Below are 16,939 nucleotides of genomic sequence, written 5' to 3'. Positions count from 1 at the left end.
CATCTAACAAGCTGACTTCACACAAGTTTGACTTTCTTTTCATAAAAATGGCTGATAAATAACGATTGTTGGGTTATCCAAATAGTTTATGATAAATGTAATAGTTGGAATAATAATAGTTTGAACTAATGGATGAATCTTTGCAGCTCTACTACTTGACACGGCTGCGGCCGGTTGTATCCCTGTGTGCTGTCTGAGTGTTGTTTAAGGCTTTATAGCATGTGGTTGGCTGGCTGATATGGGGCTGACCACAGAGCTGTGTGTTGTGCAGCGTGTTGGCCTTTGAGGAGATGATCGAGCCGTATCGGCTGAAGGAAGACGACATGGAGCAGGACGCGGCGGAGGCGCTGAAGGACAGCGAGCCCTGGAGGATCACCGACAACGAGCTGGAGCTGTACCGCGCCAAGGTCAGTAACTTACCGTGTTCTCTACCGCTTCATGAGTTTCAAAACTCAGTGTCATTCCACCTCGCACAAGAAAAGCTGAGAGGAGGGGATGGCTCTCTGTGAACACCGTGCTGGCTCGGGACAGAGCAGCTGCAGCGTGTGATGTCATCTGGTAGGCTGATAGCTGAATGTCTGAACCTGTTTGTGTCTGTTTGGCTCCTCAGACTAATCGTCAGATCAGACTCAACGAGCTTCTGAAGGAGCACTCAAGCACCGCCAACCTCATTGTCATGTAAGCTGCTGCTCTGTGTGTGTGTGTCTTTGTGTGTGTGTGTGTGTCTGTTTGTGTGTGTGTGTGTGTCTGTCTTTGTGTGTGTGTGTGTGTGTGTGTGTCTGTCTGTCTGTCTTTGTGTGTGTGTGTGTCTCGGTGTATATCTGTGTGTCTGACCAGACGACATTCCGGCTAATTTCTACAGAATAATCAGATATCTACATATAAATGCAGATACATTTACAACAAGTTAACAAAAAAGCTAACTTGCCAATGGGTTCAAAGATTGCATTTCATGCAATTCCACCTTGACTGCTCTCCACACAGACTGTTGACCTGCATGCAACCAAAGCCCACTCAAACGTTATAGATGTGCAAAGTATTGTTCTGTACTGAAAAATCTTTTTAAAAATCAACAATACTATGGTGCCCCCCCTGCAGTATCTTTGAAGACCACCTGTTGAAGATCTCTCTTTAGAGCTTAGAGAGAGTTCTAGCTGTATCAACATCCCCACTTCTAGACCAGCAGAGACTCTGTATCTGGAGATTTGTCGGGTCATTTGAAAAGACAGAAATGGGGACCAACAACATTGATTTTCAATAACCGCATTGGGGGGGTAGTGTATGAGACATTTCTTGTATGCTTGAACTTCTTTCTAAAGTTTTTTCTTTCTTCCCAAAACTACTGCTGTTAATCGTTGTGTGAACAAACATGTGCGGCCCCATGGATGTCTAGCAGGACAGACTGTCTGATGTCCCGCCCCTCTCTATGAAGGCGGGGCTTCCACTGCGACCGTTCAGACAACTTTGCCTTGTGACCTTTATGGACGACACGTCATACAAACTTGAAGGCAGTGTTCAACCACTCGTAGCTCTGCGTTAAAGTTCCCTCGTTCATTTCAATGAGACCAGAGCGTTGGCACAAAGAGCTTCTACAAAAAACCCGCAGGCCCGTGTGAACCTGGCTCAGCTATTGGCCAAAGCTCCCATTCGGGTTGGGCTTCTGTGGGACACCGGTGCTCGTGCGGAGCTCATAGTATTGATCAGCAGATCACAGAGGGAGGGAGAGGGTGGAGGAAACGGGGATCTCTAACAGCACAAACAACTACTGTGCAAACAGAGCATTAGTTAGTGCCGTGGTTAGCTCAGTCACCGGGGCGACCTGGCTTCCACCAGAGAGCCGGGCTCATCGGCGGTGAAGTTAACCGTGCGGTGTAATCAGCAGGTAACATCTGTATGAGCACCAATCTCTCGCAGAAGGCTGGCAGCGAGCAGCACAGCGCTGACTGTGGCCAACATTTCAACAACCCGTTCTTGTTTCCACTGACGCCAATAAAATCTTTTTCTAAATCAAATTACAGTGCTCAGCATAAGTGAATACATCCATGCTAAAGTTGACTAAAAAGAGGTATAAAAAAATCATCTTTTGGAAATTGATGTTAATGCCTTAATTAAAAAATGAGGAAAAATCCAACCTTTTGAGAACACCATTTTTCTTTTGTGAATGAATAATGTATCGTAAATAAAGAAATGTTCTTCCTTAAAATACATGGGGCATAAGTCAGTACACCCCTATGTTAAATTCCCATAGAGGCAGGCAGATATTTAGTTATTTCATGGATCCAGGATACTATGCATCCTGATAAAGTTCCCTTGGCCTTTTGGAATTAAAATAGCCCCCATCATCACATACCCTTCACCATACCTAGAGATTGGCATGGTTTTATTTCAGTTAGACTATTAGTTGGTTTGATTTGCATTGAGAGATGATTTTATGGAAAGTACCCCATGCCAATCTCTAGGTATGGTGAAGGGTATGTGATGATGTGGGGGGGGGGGGGGGTTATTTTAATCCCAAAGGCCAAGGGAACTTTATCAGGATGCATAGTATCCTGGATCCATGAAATAACTGGCCTTTAAAAATAAACATCTGCCTGCCTCTATGGGAATTTAACATAGGGGTCATTATTGTGAAATTACTTGCTCTACCTTATCGCTAACATAGTCTTTATCCACAACGACCTCTGGTGGATTTGTGAGGACTATGGTTAACTGCTCCTCAGATCTCTGCAGGGTAAATCCAGACAGCTAGCTAAACTATCTGTGCAATTAGAGTTTTCTGTTACACGACTAAAACTACTTTTGAACGTCCACGTTCCACCAAAACAAGTTCCTTCCTGAGACTATTTAGCAGAGGCACTGTCAATAAATGCCAATAAACCAGAGCACGTTTTCTCCCATCCCAGAATGCTGTGTGGACTAGCCAGACCCTCCTCCACAGCACTGTAGAGGAAGGTCTGGCTATGCGAGACTATTGCTAACATATCAATTTAAAAGAAAGGTATCAATTTAAAAAGGTATCAAAAGCCGTATTAGTTTCTGGGTACTAAAGCTCTAGTATGTATCAGTGAAGTCAAAGAGAAGTAGCCTGCTGATGCTGTCACTGTGTCCCTGTTTACAGGAGTCTGCCGCTGGCCAGGAAGGGTGCCGTGTCCAGCGCTCTGTACATGGCCTGGCTGGAGGCCTTGTCCCGGGACCTGCCTCCCATCCTCCTGGTGCGCGGAAACCACCAGAGTGTCCTCACCTTCTACTCTTAAACACACACGGAGAACAAAACAAATCCACCTTTTTAAAGTCTCACATCTACTTCTGCCTGTGGAGCAGAGCCACATCCACATCCCAGTTCCAGTCCGAAGCTACCGGTGCACCACACACACTCCAGAGACACTGATGGAAACAATGCCGCTAATATGAATGAAGATGAAGGAAGTGAGAATGGTCGAGATGTGTAGAAGCCCTAAGGTGATGGAGGAATGTCAGGGTTGCCCACTCTGCTCCTTTCTCTCTATTTATTCCAAGATGTCTGGGCTTTGCTCTTGTAGCTTTAGTTTCTTCTAATTTCCTCATGAAACTTTCATTTTTGTCAAGTTGATTTCTCTCAGGCTCCAAAGCAGTCGTGCACCATGTTCACGTTGTTCTCATGATATGGAATATCCTGATGTCATACTTGTTAAGTTAATTGGACCAGTTGTTTTGTTCGTGATGCAGCAATAATCACCCTAATAAATGTTGGGAGAGAACCATGCAGAATGCTTTGCAACACCTTCTAAAGCCTTATGGATGTGCCTTCCAGTTGAATCAGATAAAACAATTATAATCTCTATCCAGATTGACAATATTACCTATTATATTAGTGGATAATAGTTAGCTTTATTGAGTTTTAAATGTAATTCCTTCTTAGATGGAGCATTGTATTTATTCGAGTGGATTGCTTGTATTTAATGAAGGGTGTCCACTTGATTGCATGAAGACTTTCTCTGTCATTTCTTTCTCTTTTACCCTAATCGATATGTTTATTTTGGACCATTGCCTTTTTATTTTTTATTCACTTTGGAGTCTTCCTTTTTTAAGCTGTTGAATATTTACGATAGCCTCAGCTACGCGACACAAGACACATTTAGTTTTTAGGCCCAGTGCCTGAAAGTGTTTTTATGGTTCTTGTTTTGTTAGAAAAGATGTGAAGCTAGTTTTCCATTAGCCTTGTCCAATGTAGCTGCTGATGACTAAATGAAGTTTTTCAACAACGATTGTGTTTCTGTGTCCACATGTCCCGTTCTTCCCCTGAAGAGAAACTGCTCCACCCAATGAGCTAGCTGAAACCTTGCCTTAATGCTAGAACTAACGATTGTCAAAAGTTCCTTCTCTCTTATAAGCCATACTGGCTGGGTGGTTTCTGGGTAAATGCAGATAGCAATCCATTGGTTCCATGTTCTGTTTCAACACAATTTAATGTATATGCATCTTAATTTTTCTTCCCATAGTCCACCTACATCAGTCTGTTCCGTTGCTTACTGTAGGCCTGCAGGTTGCTGGGGAGGTAGAGTTAGTGGCCCAGTAGACTGGCTGCTTGTTAGACCACTGGTCTCCATTCCTACACAGCCTAGATGGAACGAGAGAGTGAAGGACACAAGCTTCATGCTGAAAGACTTGCTGGCAGGAAGAATGTGATATTAGTGTTGAGGCTGAGTGAAGAAATACCTCTATGCATGTGAGCTTGTGTTGCGTAGGTACGTGTAATAAAAGTCCATGTTAAAGGAACTCCTCACCTCTGTTCATATAAGGGGCACGTTAGGCTCTGGCTTAAGGGTACCAAATAAAGCCATGTACAGCATGGACCATTTCACCATTTTATATACTGATGTTCTAAATAGGTCAAATGTAGTCCCTGTTGGACCGCGGTCATAGGGAATATTGACTTGGCTGGAGGATGTGGGTCATTTTCACACCTCTCGGATGTAGTTAAACGAAATTAAAACTCTTCTGCTGTTACTAAACAACTGCTGGTTAAGTGTTATTCTAAAGGTGCGTTTGGATAGTCTGGCCATCACCAGACCGAGCTCAATCATTTAAGATTGAACATGAGTCTGGAGTCTGCTCTGGATTTTCGGGCATAGTTCAAATGACTCTGTACACAATTGGATAGTCCTTCAACCAATCAGAGCAACGATCCGCGTGACGTAGCAGCGACCGCGGCATCAACGGGTTGCTGCCATGGAGCGCTGCACTTCAGTGGCCGCCATGTTGACTGTAAACAAAAAGCTGCTTGGTTGCTTCTCTATCGTCATCGCCAGGTGGATAAGCCAGTTTGTGATTGGTTCCCGCAAATTTGTAACGGAAGCAGGATAGATAAACGTACAGGTTTCCAGCCTGAGCTGCAGGGAGGAATCAAACCCCCGGCAGATCCACCAAAAGCTCCACCATTTCTTATAAAAATCAGTGCAAAGATGCAAATTCACCCCGGGGCCGCCCAAACTGAGACATCAACACAACGAAGTGAGTTAAAATGTTTCAACGTGAGGGGAGTAATCCTGCTTATCCCTGAATAGTCATGAAAAACCCCAGATGAGTCTTAGAAAGATAAAGAAGGAACAGTCAATGAAATCAGAGTTGCTATTTCACATTGGATGGCTGAATACTTCAAATGGTGAAATTAGCAGATAAGTCGAAGGAATGGGAACATACCTGAAGGTTGGTTTAAGCGGTGCCCACATAAATGTTCTATTTTAGTGCACTGCCCTGAAAAATGTAATTTTGAGTGTTGTGGATAACGTGGTATAAGCAGCATCATGCTAACTGTGGTTTATTAAACAATAACTGCACAGGACAAAGTGGAGTAGCCAAGCTTTCACTGTCTGCTGAAGCAGTTAACTGCCACCAAACCAACGGAATAAAACAGGGTTCTCTTTATTCGTAATGTACTTTGAAACAGGCAGTTTTAGCATTTAGCTAGTTGCTTTCATGTGCTCTGTCCTCTGTACTGTATGCAATGTCAAAGAGGATTGTCACACGATGCTTCGCTTAGTTGAATGTACTGTATAATAATGAACACTACCCCTAGGAGTTAGCATACATAGTGTCCTTTTGTTTTGCATCGTGTATATGAACGGTCTCCTGCAGCGATTGCAGTTGGCGTGGTGCAGTATGTGTGTGTCCGCTTCATTGTGCAGTTAGCATTCATACAGCTGCAGCCCATCCTCCATCACCTGCACCATGTGTAGGCCAGGACTTTGATTTACATACTGTGTGTGTGTGTGTGTGTGTGTTTGTGTGTGTGTGTAAGGAGAGGTTGTAATGAGTGTGAATATATGCATTCAGTACATAGAAACTGACTGTATACACACCGATGCATGTGTAAATTAAATATACCCCGAGTACTTTCCGAGTGTGTAAACAGCGTGTACTGGCTGAGGAACTGTAAACCCTTTGATTGAAGGCACAGTCCAAGACGATCCCTGCTTCAGTTATAGCCTGCAACAGTGGCCCCCAAATATCTTTCAGCTCACGTCAGACCGTGAAAAACCTTCCTGAACACGTCATTATGTTTAACTTTTCAAAAGAAGAGACCTAGTCCAAAATGCATTCGACACAACCAGACCCAGAGCTGACAGAGTCCCCTCAGACCATTTTGGCAGTAGGCGATTTGGTAACTTTTACAAGGGGGGGCAGACCGGTTTGTTTTGTTCCCATGACCGCCAAACCGCCCCGTTAACGAGTCGTTTGGTTCTGTATTTTTCACAGCTATATAGTTTTGAGAACATTATAGATTCGAGCAAAAGTCGCAATTACAAATCTGTCGGCTACTTCAGCACCACAGATTTATTAACACGCAGTTAGCTGCTGATGTTTCAGAGTCCTGGTCGGGGCCGTAGACTCTGACTTTCCCAAACCTCAGCCAGATGAAGGATCAGAGCAAACTAACATGTTCACTCTCTCTGCTACGAGGGTTGGGAGGGGGAGGCAAGGGCCATGCATTTTGCTAACTAGGGGGATGGTGTGTGCCCCCTCTCCTCTCATATCCCCTACTGTGTTCAGGTATTGGACAATTTGACCAACAGATTGAAAGCCTGTCTGATCCAATTAGACTAAATTCAATTTTGACCTTGGTTCGGAGGAACCACGTGGACCCGTACATGTATGTACTGTTGCTTGTCTAAACTATAAAAATGTATACTTGACCCAAACTAGGGACTAAAAGTCAGATCTCTCTACCTCTGCTGCTTTGATTTTGTCATTTTTAAAATCTGTTTCTTGCAAGTGGTCCGACTTTATGAAAGCGCGACACTAAATCGCTGCAGTTTCACCTTAACTGGCAGTGGCGTTCCAAAGTCCCAGTTTGATTGATGTCTGTCAATATTGCATCACTTCCTCTTGGCACAAAATGATAATCGACCTCTTGTGTAGTAAATATCTAAATGTATCGGTATTTTGTCACTGTACTTTTTGTCAACTTTGTTCGTAGTATGCATTTGGGACGGCAAAGGTTTCAAAAATGTTGTGAGCTGGAAGGAGATTGTGACATTTGGGGCGCCATTGTGCACTATAACAAAGTGTGTCTTTAATTCATTTTAATTGTGCTGTGAAGCATTCGCTTACCGTTACATGGCAACAATATTACAAACAATAACACGGGTTACTCTATATTTGTATATTAAAGACTATATCTATGCCTATACATATACACACACATATATATATATATATATATATATATATATAAAAAAATAAATGTATTAGTGTGAGCTGGGGGGATCTTTGTCTTTGATATGTTACATTAAATGAAACCGAAAGACCTCCTGTCAACATTTTACTACCAAATACTGGTGTTTGTGTGTCTTCATTTATCTCCCGATATATATTCTAAAAGTTGTGTGAGCCCCCCCATATCTCCTAATTATTGTCTGTATTTTTGCCAAAGCCCCCCCCCTCCTTTCTCTGCAGTCCCAATCTGTCATGTGTTGCCATGTTCACACTGCAAACATAAACCAACCTGTAAATAAACTTTCTAGTCTAATGGCATACATTAAGGGAGAGGAATAATTATGGTGAGCTTTAATATGGAGAAAGATATTTATTTTAGTTCAGGATTTTCTCCACAATTTCTTTGATTTTACTATATTTTGGTTTTGGTTGTCTGTGATTTGCATGTTTGTTTTTCCAAATTCTTTTAAAGCTTTATTGGAGCAGCTGTAGAGTGACAGGAAATGTGGATGAGAGAGAGAGGGGGGAGAGAGATGACATGCAGTGATGGCCCTGGGCCGTCCCCCGTGAGCTAGAAGTCGCCCCATCTTTCATTGTTTTGTTACATTTTTGATTTTAGCATTGTGTATTTTTTCCGTTTTTTGAGTCGGTGTATTTCTATCTTTTTAATGCCTTTTTTGAAGAAAAGATATCCCGTTAAAAGCAGGTCCAACCTGCTCTCACACACACACGTGGATGGAATCGACTCGCCGGTTGAAGCAGTGCTGTTTTGATACGCTGTACTGTTCACAGTCACGGATATGCTTTTTCTAACATAACATTTATGATTACCAATACTTTGTACATCTTTATTGCAATAAATAAATCAAATGAAATCTGTTACATTTGAAGTGTCTTTGTGTGCTCTGCATTATTCTAACAGTTACTGAATAGGAAAGGTGGTTACAATATGTTTAAAGCTAGGTTGGCTTTGCCTCCTAAAACAATGACTTTACACTATGTACTACAACAAACTATAATCATTCATTAAAAATAAAAAAACATCTTCTAAAGCTTAACATCTGTTCACTGTGTTTTTATGGGAAGTGCAAACATTTAAAGCAATTTAAAAGGTAAGATAATTGAACTAATAATGAAAAATAAACCAGAGATTTACATCTTTGAGCTTGTTTAGTGGCCCGTTGTGGTTCGTCCCGGTTTTCTTTAAGGTCAAATATCTCCTCTCTCGGGAGAACAAAGTAGTTCTCTTTGATTTCCAGGCGAGACCATTAACTTGTGATTTTAAGATTATGGGATAGAAATACATACTGCAACCTTGACTGCTCTTGTCTGCCGTGAATGTCGTTGCATGTGGTCAGATGTGAGCACCCAGCAGTGATGTCACGGTGTGATGTCACAGCGTACTGACACACTCTGCACTACACCTGCACATCACGGCACAACGTTGTCAGCTAAACCACTAGAGGTCTGAAAAAATAGTTTTGCAAAGAAAAGATTTTCAGTTGGTTATAAGTTGTACAGAGGAGGATTAGGGCCACATGTGAAAAAAAATTGAGTTCTGAGTTTAAACGCAGAATTCTGACTTTAAAATCAGAATTCAAATAAAATCTTCACATGTGGCCCCTCTCCTCCTCCTCCGTAGGCTGTGTGAAGCCACTGGAAGTTTTTTTGTGTGGCTACTTTGAGATGATTCCAGCCGTGTGTTTGCTGGTGTCTGCCTGCTGATCCTCCTAGCAGGGTCTTCACAGGATGGCTTTCACATTCATTCTTTTCATTTAATGACTTTTCTTTTTCATAAAAGGCTTCATCCATCCATCCATCCATCCATCTTCGTCCGCTTATCCAGTGTCGGGTCGCGGGGGGAGCAGCTCCAGCAGGCTTCATAGTTTAACAAATAATATTGTAATTTTAAAATCTATAATAGTTAATGGATTAATTATACTTACTTTATACTTTATTAGTCCCATCACTGGGAAATTTGTCTTGGACACCGTGCATAGTCTAGTCATGCAAAGCAACATGATCAAAGTACATAAAAACAAAATAAAAATTATCTAGCAACTCTTATAATATGTCTAATACATGTCTAATATCTTTCTAATTCTCTAGTGTTGTTCTTTCACACAACTCAAATATGGTGGCCCTGAAGGACAAAACACACCAACAGTTCACAAAATGTGAAATGTTGTATTTTGTCCTTCAGCACCACCGTATTCAGACTCTAGAAGTGTGAAAAAATGGGCTACATGAAATGATTCCGAGGGACAGAGAGTCAGGGGCCCCCAGTTTATTCTCTGCAGCGTCTCTTTACAAACCTACTGGTGACATTATGTATGCCATGTCCATGTTTTATACTGCCTCTGGAGCGCTTTACCCGTGGGAGTCAGTATAATGACTAAAACTTTCCGGTGTAGGCAGTGCCTGAATTGAACCACAAAAGGTGCCTGTATCCTAATTCAGCATTTGCATGACATAATCATTCCACGTGTTTTGGATATATCTATATTCACAGTGTTGTGCCTGAACACGTTCATATAACGATAGTTCGTGAACTCGTTCATATTTTGGGCGAACGTGAACTGAACGTACCGTATTACTGCCTGATGAACGTTACTGTGAGCTCCTTCATTCTGGTGTCTGTGAACGCCACGCTCTCTCAGTTTAACTTCGTCCAATAGGGCGGCAGATTTCTATAGAACCTTCCAGGCCAAAACCACGGCTAAAACACACCGTAAACAGACCTTTATATGTAGCGGAAAAACCACCCAATCTGGCAACACCAGCCACCAGGGTCTCACCGCCACATGGCTCATCAAAACAGAAAGCAGCGTGGAGGCTCGATCATGAGGTCTGTGAGGAAGGAAAAATCTGACATTTCTGGGCAAACTTTGCCCGCCGGGGAAAATCAAACAGAAAAATCTGCACTTCAGTCCCATCCACAGCAAACCTGAAACGGCACATTGAACTGATTGGATATGAAGATGAAATCTGACGCATAGTTTCACTGTTAAAACTGATGAAATGATTGCTGTCTGTGGTTCTATATGGGCTGTGGCAATCATTTAGAAAAATAATAGCTCGCAGCAACATAGGGAAAAAAAGAACTACGAACTAGTTCATTTTAAAATTTGTGAACTGAACTTTGAACTAGTTCATTTAGAAAGTGAACTTTCCCAACACTGTCTATTCATACAAAGGATCATTCCCTTTGGCCTATGGTGCTGAATGTCTGATAACATACAGTACAATTACTTGTTTTTTATAGCCTATTTTTAAATATGAAAATCAGCCTTTTAATAATAATGTTAATAACAATTAGAAGTAAGGATACTCAGTACTGCTGTGTACTGGGCTGGCCCATTTCAGGCACTGCTTTAAGGTCTAAACCAGGGGTCTTCAACATTTTTTAAACCAAGGACCCCTTAACTGAGACAGCGCAGGGACCCTACTACATATGTTGTATAAAATGATTGCTTAATAAACTGGGCCTGCAATAATGTGTAGGGCTGTCTAAAGCTTTTATGCATACCTTTTAAATGCATACAATATTAAGCTATTAAAATAATTGCTGGTATGATTTTATAAATCATGTTTTAATATTAAACATACACAGTGAAGGATGAACTGTCTCTGTGGATGGCTACCTTAGTGACTACCGTACCTATAGGCCAGTAAACCTATCATTATTGTGTTTTTTTCACAAATAGGCTGATTTATGTTTGCTAATAATATGTTGGATGCATGTTAAGATATTTTAATTTGAAGATTTGTGGTCTAAACTGCTCCCCATAGCAACCTTTGCCTCCACTGCTTATTTGTCTGTCCTCCCACCATGTTGGTGCAGAGCGACATACACGATTAGAACGTCGTGCTGCAGGTGAGTGACTACAGCCACATCTCTAGTTCTCGGTCAACTTAACATGAGAACAGAACAATCAACGGCCATGTCCCCATCAATCAGTTGTTCTTGTGTAGAACCACAACTGGCACTATGATAACGATAAGTACTGCGCTAACAGACACAATGATCGCAAAAATAATTTTACAAAGTCTTTTTCTTTTGTGTTCTGATTCTTTCTTCTTCAGTAAAGAGTCAAATCCTGGTGTGTAGAGATCCTCGAGCCAGAAGTCCAGATCTCTAGGACTCTTCTCTTCCTCCTGCAAAGGAAAAGGAAAACCGGCTGAACTCTGAGACATCAGCAGGTACAAATATAATATATATATATATATATATATATATATATATATAACACATAATATTATTAATAAGCCATGCAGGGATTCACACAGCCTGCTGCTTCCCTTCACGCTCGCCATCTTGTAGACAAAAAAGAAGTTTGGGAAAAACATTAGTCAAACGAATTGCGATCAATTGTAATCTAGATATCATATCACCTTCATCATCATTCCCATATAGTTTCAAATGTCATAAAAAAAAACATCCTATTTTTCCCTTGTTGCTATAGGTATTATAGTTTCCAGTGTATAGGAAAGTGTGAATGTTCTGTCACGAAACAATCGTCGTTACGTAACGTTATCCTCGCGCTTTTGTAAGGGGGTGTACGGAAATCCTTGACCTTTCCTAGCGGGTATACGGCTCATACCTGCGTATCACGTAGACTACACCACTGGTGGCAACACAACTTTAACTAGTGACATGCAGACAACCTGGGGCTTTTGGTGGTTTGGCCACTTGGTTATTCAGCCTTTAAGAGGGACTCAGCAGTCACTAACTATCACAATAGTAACTGGTTTGCAGAGTAGCACCAACGAATCCTCTGACAGTCTACATGTATCCCTTTATCTGTCCGCTGTCCACCTGTCTGTCTTCTTGTTTTGCAGCCATTCATCCTGTCAATCACCCACGGCTCTCCTCCTCCCCACACTTTACCTGTAGATAACCTGCCAGGTTTCCGTGGACTGTTTGTGTGTCGTACTCCTTGACAGTCCAGGAAGGCTTGGACTTCTTGTTGTCCGCTGCTTCCATGGATCTCATGTCCATGTACATAGGGTTCCTTTTGATGTTGGACTTGAGAGTGAGCGGTGTGATGTGCTTCTCCAGGTATCTGTCCTCAAACTCCACACGAGTGCCCTCTGGGGATGGAGGAGACCAGCTTTCAGTCTTCACCCTTTGCTCCCTCTGCTGAGACAACAAGGCAGCGATTTTAATTCTCATCACACCTACCTTCAACTCTTTGCCCAGACAAAGAGAAGACACTGGGGACACTGGAGACACAGGTACAACGTAGTCCCAACCATAACTCTTCTGCATCAAATACATGAGGATTATTTCAGTTTTTATTTGTGCTTTCCTAATTGTCTGCGTTTCCTTCAATCGCTCAATCAATTCATTATTTGTCACCGGAAATCAAATAAAACGATACAAGAAAGTTAAATTTAATTCTGTCAGTTCCTGAGGGTAGCTGCTCCTCCTGATCCTCTCAGATCTTCCTGGTGGATCTGCTACCTTCCTCCTGAACTCAACAGGGAGAAAAGGCTGTTACCCGGGTGGTTTGGATCTTTAATGATTCTCCTAGCCTTTTGCTTGCAGCGCCTGGTGTAAATATCCTTTAGTCAGGACCAATGGAAGTACATTTCTGGGATAAAGCCTGACATCCCGCGGCCTTTGCCCCTCACCTTCCTCTCTCTGTTTGTTTCTGTTCTCTTCGGGAAACACCAACCTGAACCTCCCAGCTAGCAAGCTACACGCTGGAAATGTCAAGTTTAGAAGAAAATTTGGATGATGCAACAAGGCAGACCTGCTTGGTTCTTTCTGGGAATGATTGTAAAGATTTACAAAGAATATATTTAGGGCATTTCCTCTCTAACTGAGAAGTTTTGGGGGATTCAAATGTTCCACCAGAACAAGTTCCTTCCTGAGACTATTAGCATAGACACCATCGCTGAACTTAGCACCGCCCAAGATGATTGTGATTGGTTTATAGAAATGCAAACAACCCAGAGCTTTTTTTTTCTCCTATCCAAGAATGCATCTGTGGTGTAGCCAGGCCTATCTCTACAGTGCTGTGGAGATAGAGCTGGACAGGAGAGACTAGAAGTCAGTAATAACAGCTTCATGACAGTGGTTATGTTAGGCTCAGTGGAGCCATGGAACCCAAAGGGAGCAACACTCAGTGGAACTTGCTTTGTGATAGAGGCCCCTGGTGTGAACGTGATCTTAGTTAATATAGTACTTTAGCCACCTACACATTTGCAATAGCTCAAAAGAACAGGGTCTAAGGAAAGATGCTGTGGTATGTTGTACACTAACCCTAACCACTACACGCTATATACACTTAGCATTTTACAAAGAGTCTGGATCAAATATTAGACAGGATACTCCTGTCCTCTGGATATGAAGACTGATAAATACTGAATGCAGCACTCTCCTGTTCTCCTGTTTCTCCACACAGCTCCAGATTACCATGATGATCTCTGATAGAAGATCATTCCTGCAGACTTGGCTCGTAATGTGTAATTTCTAAGGAACCAAATACAGCCGTCCATGTCGAAGAGGAGAAACAAGACAATCATACAGAGAGATGAGTGTACGGTAAGAGCGCTCCATACCTGGGAGTAGACTCGGTTCTGCCAGTGTCTCTGACTGGACACGAGTGCCCCGACCTGGAACATGCCGTGTGTGGCCGGCAGCATCCCCACGTCCAGCTGGAGGAACTTCTCTGGGTGATTGTTGTTGGGCAGGACAGAGATGTCCATGGCGGCTGTGCTGCTCCGTCCACACTGATGGCTTGACCTGCCGGCAGCAACTCACACGCTCACTACAACCTGCACGCTCGCTAATAATTCATGGAGAGCAAGGTATTCATGAGCCTGTATCACTAACAGGTGTGTGTAACCCAACCTGGGCATTAAGAGCCTGGCACGCTGACAAGCAACAGTGTCAGAGAGAGAGAGAGGGAGAGAGAGAGAGAGAGAAAGAGAGAGTGCCAAGACCGCCAGCAGGATGATTGGGGTTGACCAGGTGTCTGCAGCTCAGCTTCTTCTAAAAAAGACGGATGAGATCGATGATCCTGCTCATCCTCTCCATCAGAAACTCAGAAGCAGCAGCCGGTCAAAAGGTAGATTTCTGCAGCCAATCATTTGTGCCTACAGCAATTAGACTGCACAATTAAAAAGGAAAATGGTCTTTGGTGCTTAAGCTATCATTGCACAGTTATGACACTCTCTGTCACTTTAATTTCTTTTTTTATTGCTGCAAAATATTGTACTTTGGATTCTACTTTTATTGTTGGTTTCTTCAGGTTAGGAATTACTTGTTGCTTGTCAGACCTTCCTGTTGTCTTCTGGATGTGTTCTCGTCTGTACTGACCATATGTTTTTTTTTTTTTTTTTTTTTTGAGGAAACGTGGAAGACCACATGAATTTCCCTTTGCCAGATAATAAAGTTTACTTTGAAGTACTGTACTTTACTTGAGTATTTTCTTTTCATGCTACTTTATACTTTTACTCCACTACAAGACAGAGGGAAATGTTGTACGTTTTACTGCACTACATTTGTCTGGCAGCTTTAGGTATTAGTGAAAAGCTTTTTATATTTGCTTTACAGAAATCAATTATTTTGACAAAACAAACATTGTGAAGGTGGGTGATTGTGATGGCATTTATCCCTGATTTTCAATGTTCAAAAACCGAATTAATGGAGAATATAATCATATCATATCAGCAGATGAATCCATGAAGAAAATAACCACATTAATGCGTGAGGAATGATTATCTAATGATAGAATATAGAATAACACTAACAGTGGCCTTTCTCTGCATTGACTATATTGACTTTTAATATTGAAGTGAATTTTGTATGATTAAACTTACATATATACTGTGATATTTTCAATGCAGGACTTGTCAGTCTGGTATTAGTACAGTTTCTAGGTGCCCTATGTTGTAAATGTAAATGGACTGTATGGACTCAAAGCGGTTTTACATAGTACAGGAACCATTCACCATTCAGACACTGTGGCTGAGGCTGCCATACAAGCTGCCACCTGCTCATCAGATACACACTCACACACATTTACACTCTGATCGGGGGCAACTCAAGGACACTTCAACATGGGACTGCAGGGCCAGGGATCGAACTATTACTGACCATATTTAGCTGAACACATAGGTTGTGTGATAATATTGGTACCATGTGAATCAACCCTAAGGGGGTAAACGCACCAGGGTTCGATTCAACCAATCAGGCTGAAGAGACAGACTAATCTCTGCTGCCATCTGGTGTTTGAGCAGCAGGTGACACTTACGATCAGGAGCTTGAATGTGTGATTCTATCAATTACTAATTAAGTGTAGATTATTTTACCACAATCAATTATTTTATTTTGTTTATTTGAAATCATTACACACTATTGCGTAAGCTATGACTTTGTGTCATTTGTAGTTTTATTTGGCAACTTGGCATGTGACATTTTGAGAGTTAAAAGACAAATATATTCAACTGTATAAAGTATTCTGTCCCTCTCAGGAAGAAACCTGGGACAGATCCAGGCTCTTGGTAGGAGGTGTCTGATGTTGCTAGTTGGTGATGTGATGAACAATGGCAATAATAGTCACAATAAAGATAATGGAACTATGACTAGAAATAGTAGTTGTAGGAGTTCATGGCATAGCAGGGCACTGCAGGTCGATACAGGATGTAGCAGGGCACAGTAGAGCATAGCAGGACGCAGGCCCGGATTGGCTAATCGGGAGCACTGGGAAAATTCTTGGTGGGCCGGTCTGTTTTTTTGGCCGCTAGGGCCGTTGTTGTCATGGCACTCGGTTGAAATATGGATGCTGTCCCTAGGCTGCCTGCACTCACAGCAGCCCCACGCTTTTTATTTATTATTTTACTGCAGCACCACTCTTTTTTTTATTTAATATTTTCTCGCAGAGTGCGGCTGCAGGTTAATGATTACGTGATTATCTTTTGACTCCCTGGCCCCGACACGGCACCTTGCAAGTTGCTCAAAATAAAAAAAAGTCAGATAAAAATGGATAACAGGAAGCGCAAAGGCGGCACTGAAAAAGGGCAGAATAAAAAAGAAGAAACTGACGCGGCCAAATGTTCTAAGCTGAGCACATTTTTCCTCAAAAAAAACTAATGAAGACGACGAGGCCGGTAAGTAAGCTAACGTTAAAGGAGAATTCCGGCCAATTTTTACGTTAATCTTGATCACTATAGCTACGCGAGTACTTTCGATAGAAAAAACCCTGACCCGAATCAGTGCAGGTAACACGGA

General features: G+C 42.1%; 2 protein-coding genes across 2 annotated transcripts in view; one reads left to right on the top strand and one right to left on the bottom strand.

Annotated features, from left to right (window-relative positions):
* The window catches only part of slc12a2 (solute carrier family 12 member 2), an 89,617-nt gene extending 84,862 nt beyond the window's left edge, over positions 1-4,755 (top strand). The window contains exons 25-27 of the mRNA XM_028600773.1: positions 272-407; positions 611-678; positions 3,119-4,755. Of these exons, the coding sequence (XP_028456574.1) occupies positions 272-407; positions 611-678; positions 3,119-3,254 (340 nt within the window). The 3' untranslated portion in view covers positions 3,255-4,755. The remainder of the gene's footprint in view (positions 1-271; positions 408-610; positions 679-3,118) is intronic.
* A 6,897-nt stretch (positions 4,756-11,652) lies between these two features.
* On the bottom strand, positions 11,653-14,412 carry minar2 (membrane integral NOTCH2 associated receptor 2). Its single transcript, XM_028602117.1, has 3 exons — positions 14,266-14,412; positions 12,582-12,835; positions 11,653-11,839 (listed from the first exon to the last, which is right to left on the bottom strand). Exons 1-3 carry the CDS (start codon positions 14,410-14,412, stop codon positions 11,653-11,655), a joined length of 588 nt encoding a protein of 195 aa, XP_028457918.1.
* Positions 14,413-16,939: the final 2,527 nt, after the last annotated feature.

This window comes from Perca flavescens, chromosome 16 (assembly GCF_004354835.1).
Source record: "Perca flavescens isolate YP-PL-M2 chromosome 16, PFLA_1.0, whole genome shotgun sequence".
Taxonomy (NCBI): Eukaryota; Metazoa; Chordata; class Actinopteri; order Perciformes; family Percidae; genus Perca; species Perca flavescens.
This window is presented reverse-complemented; position numbering and strand designations above follow the sequence as displayed.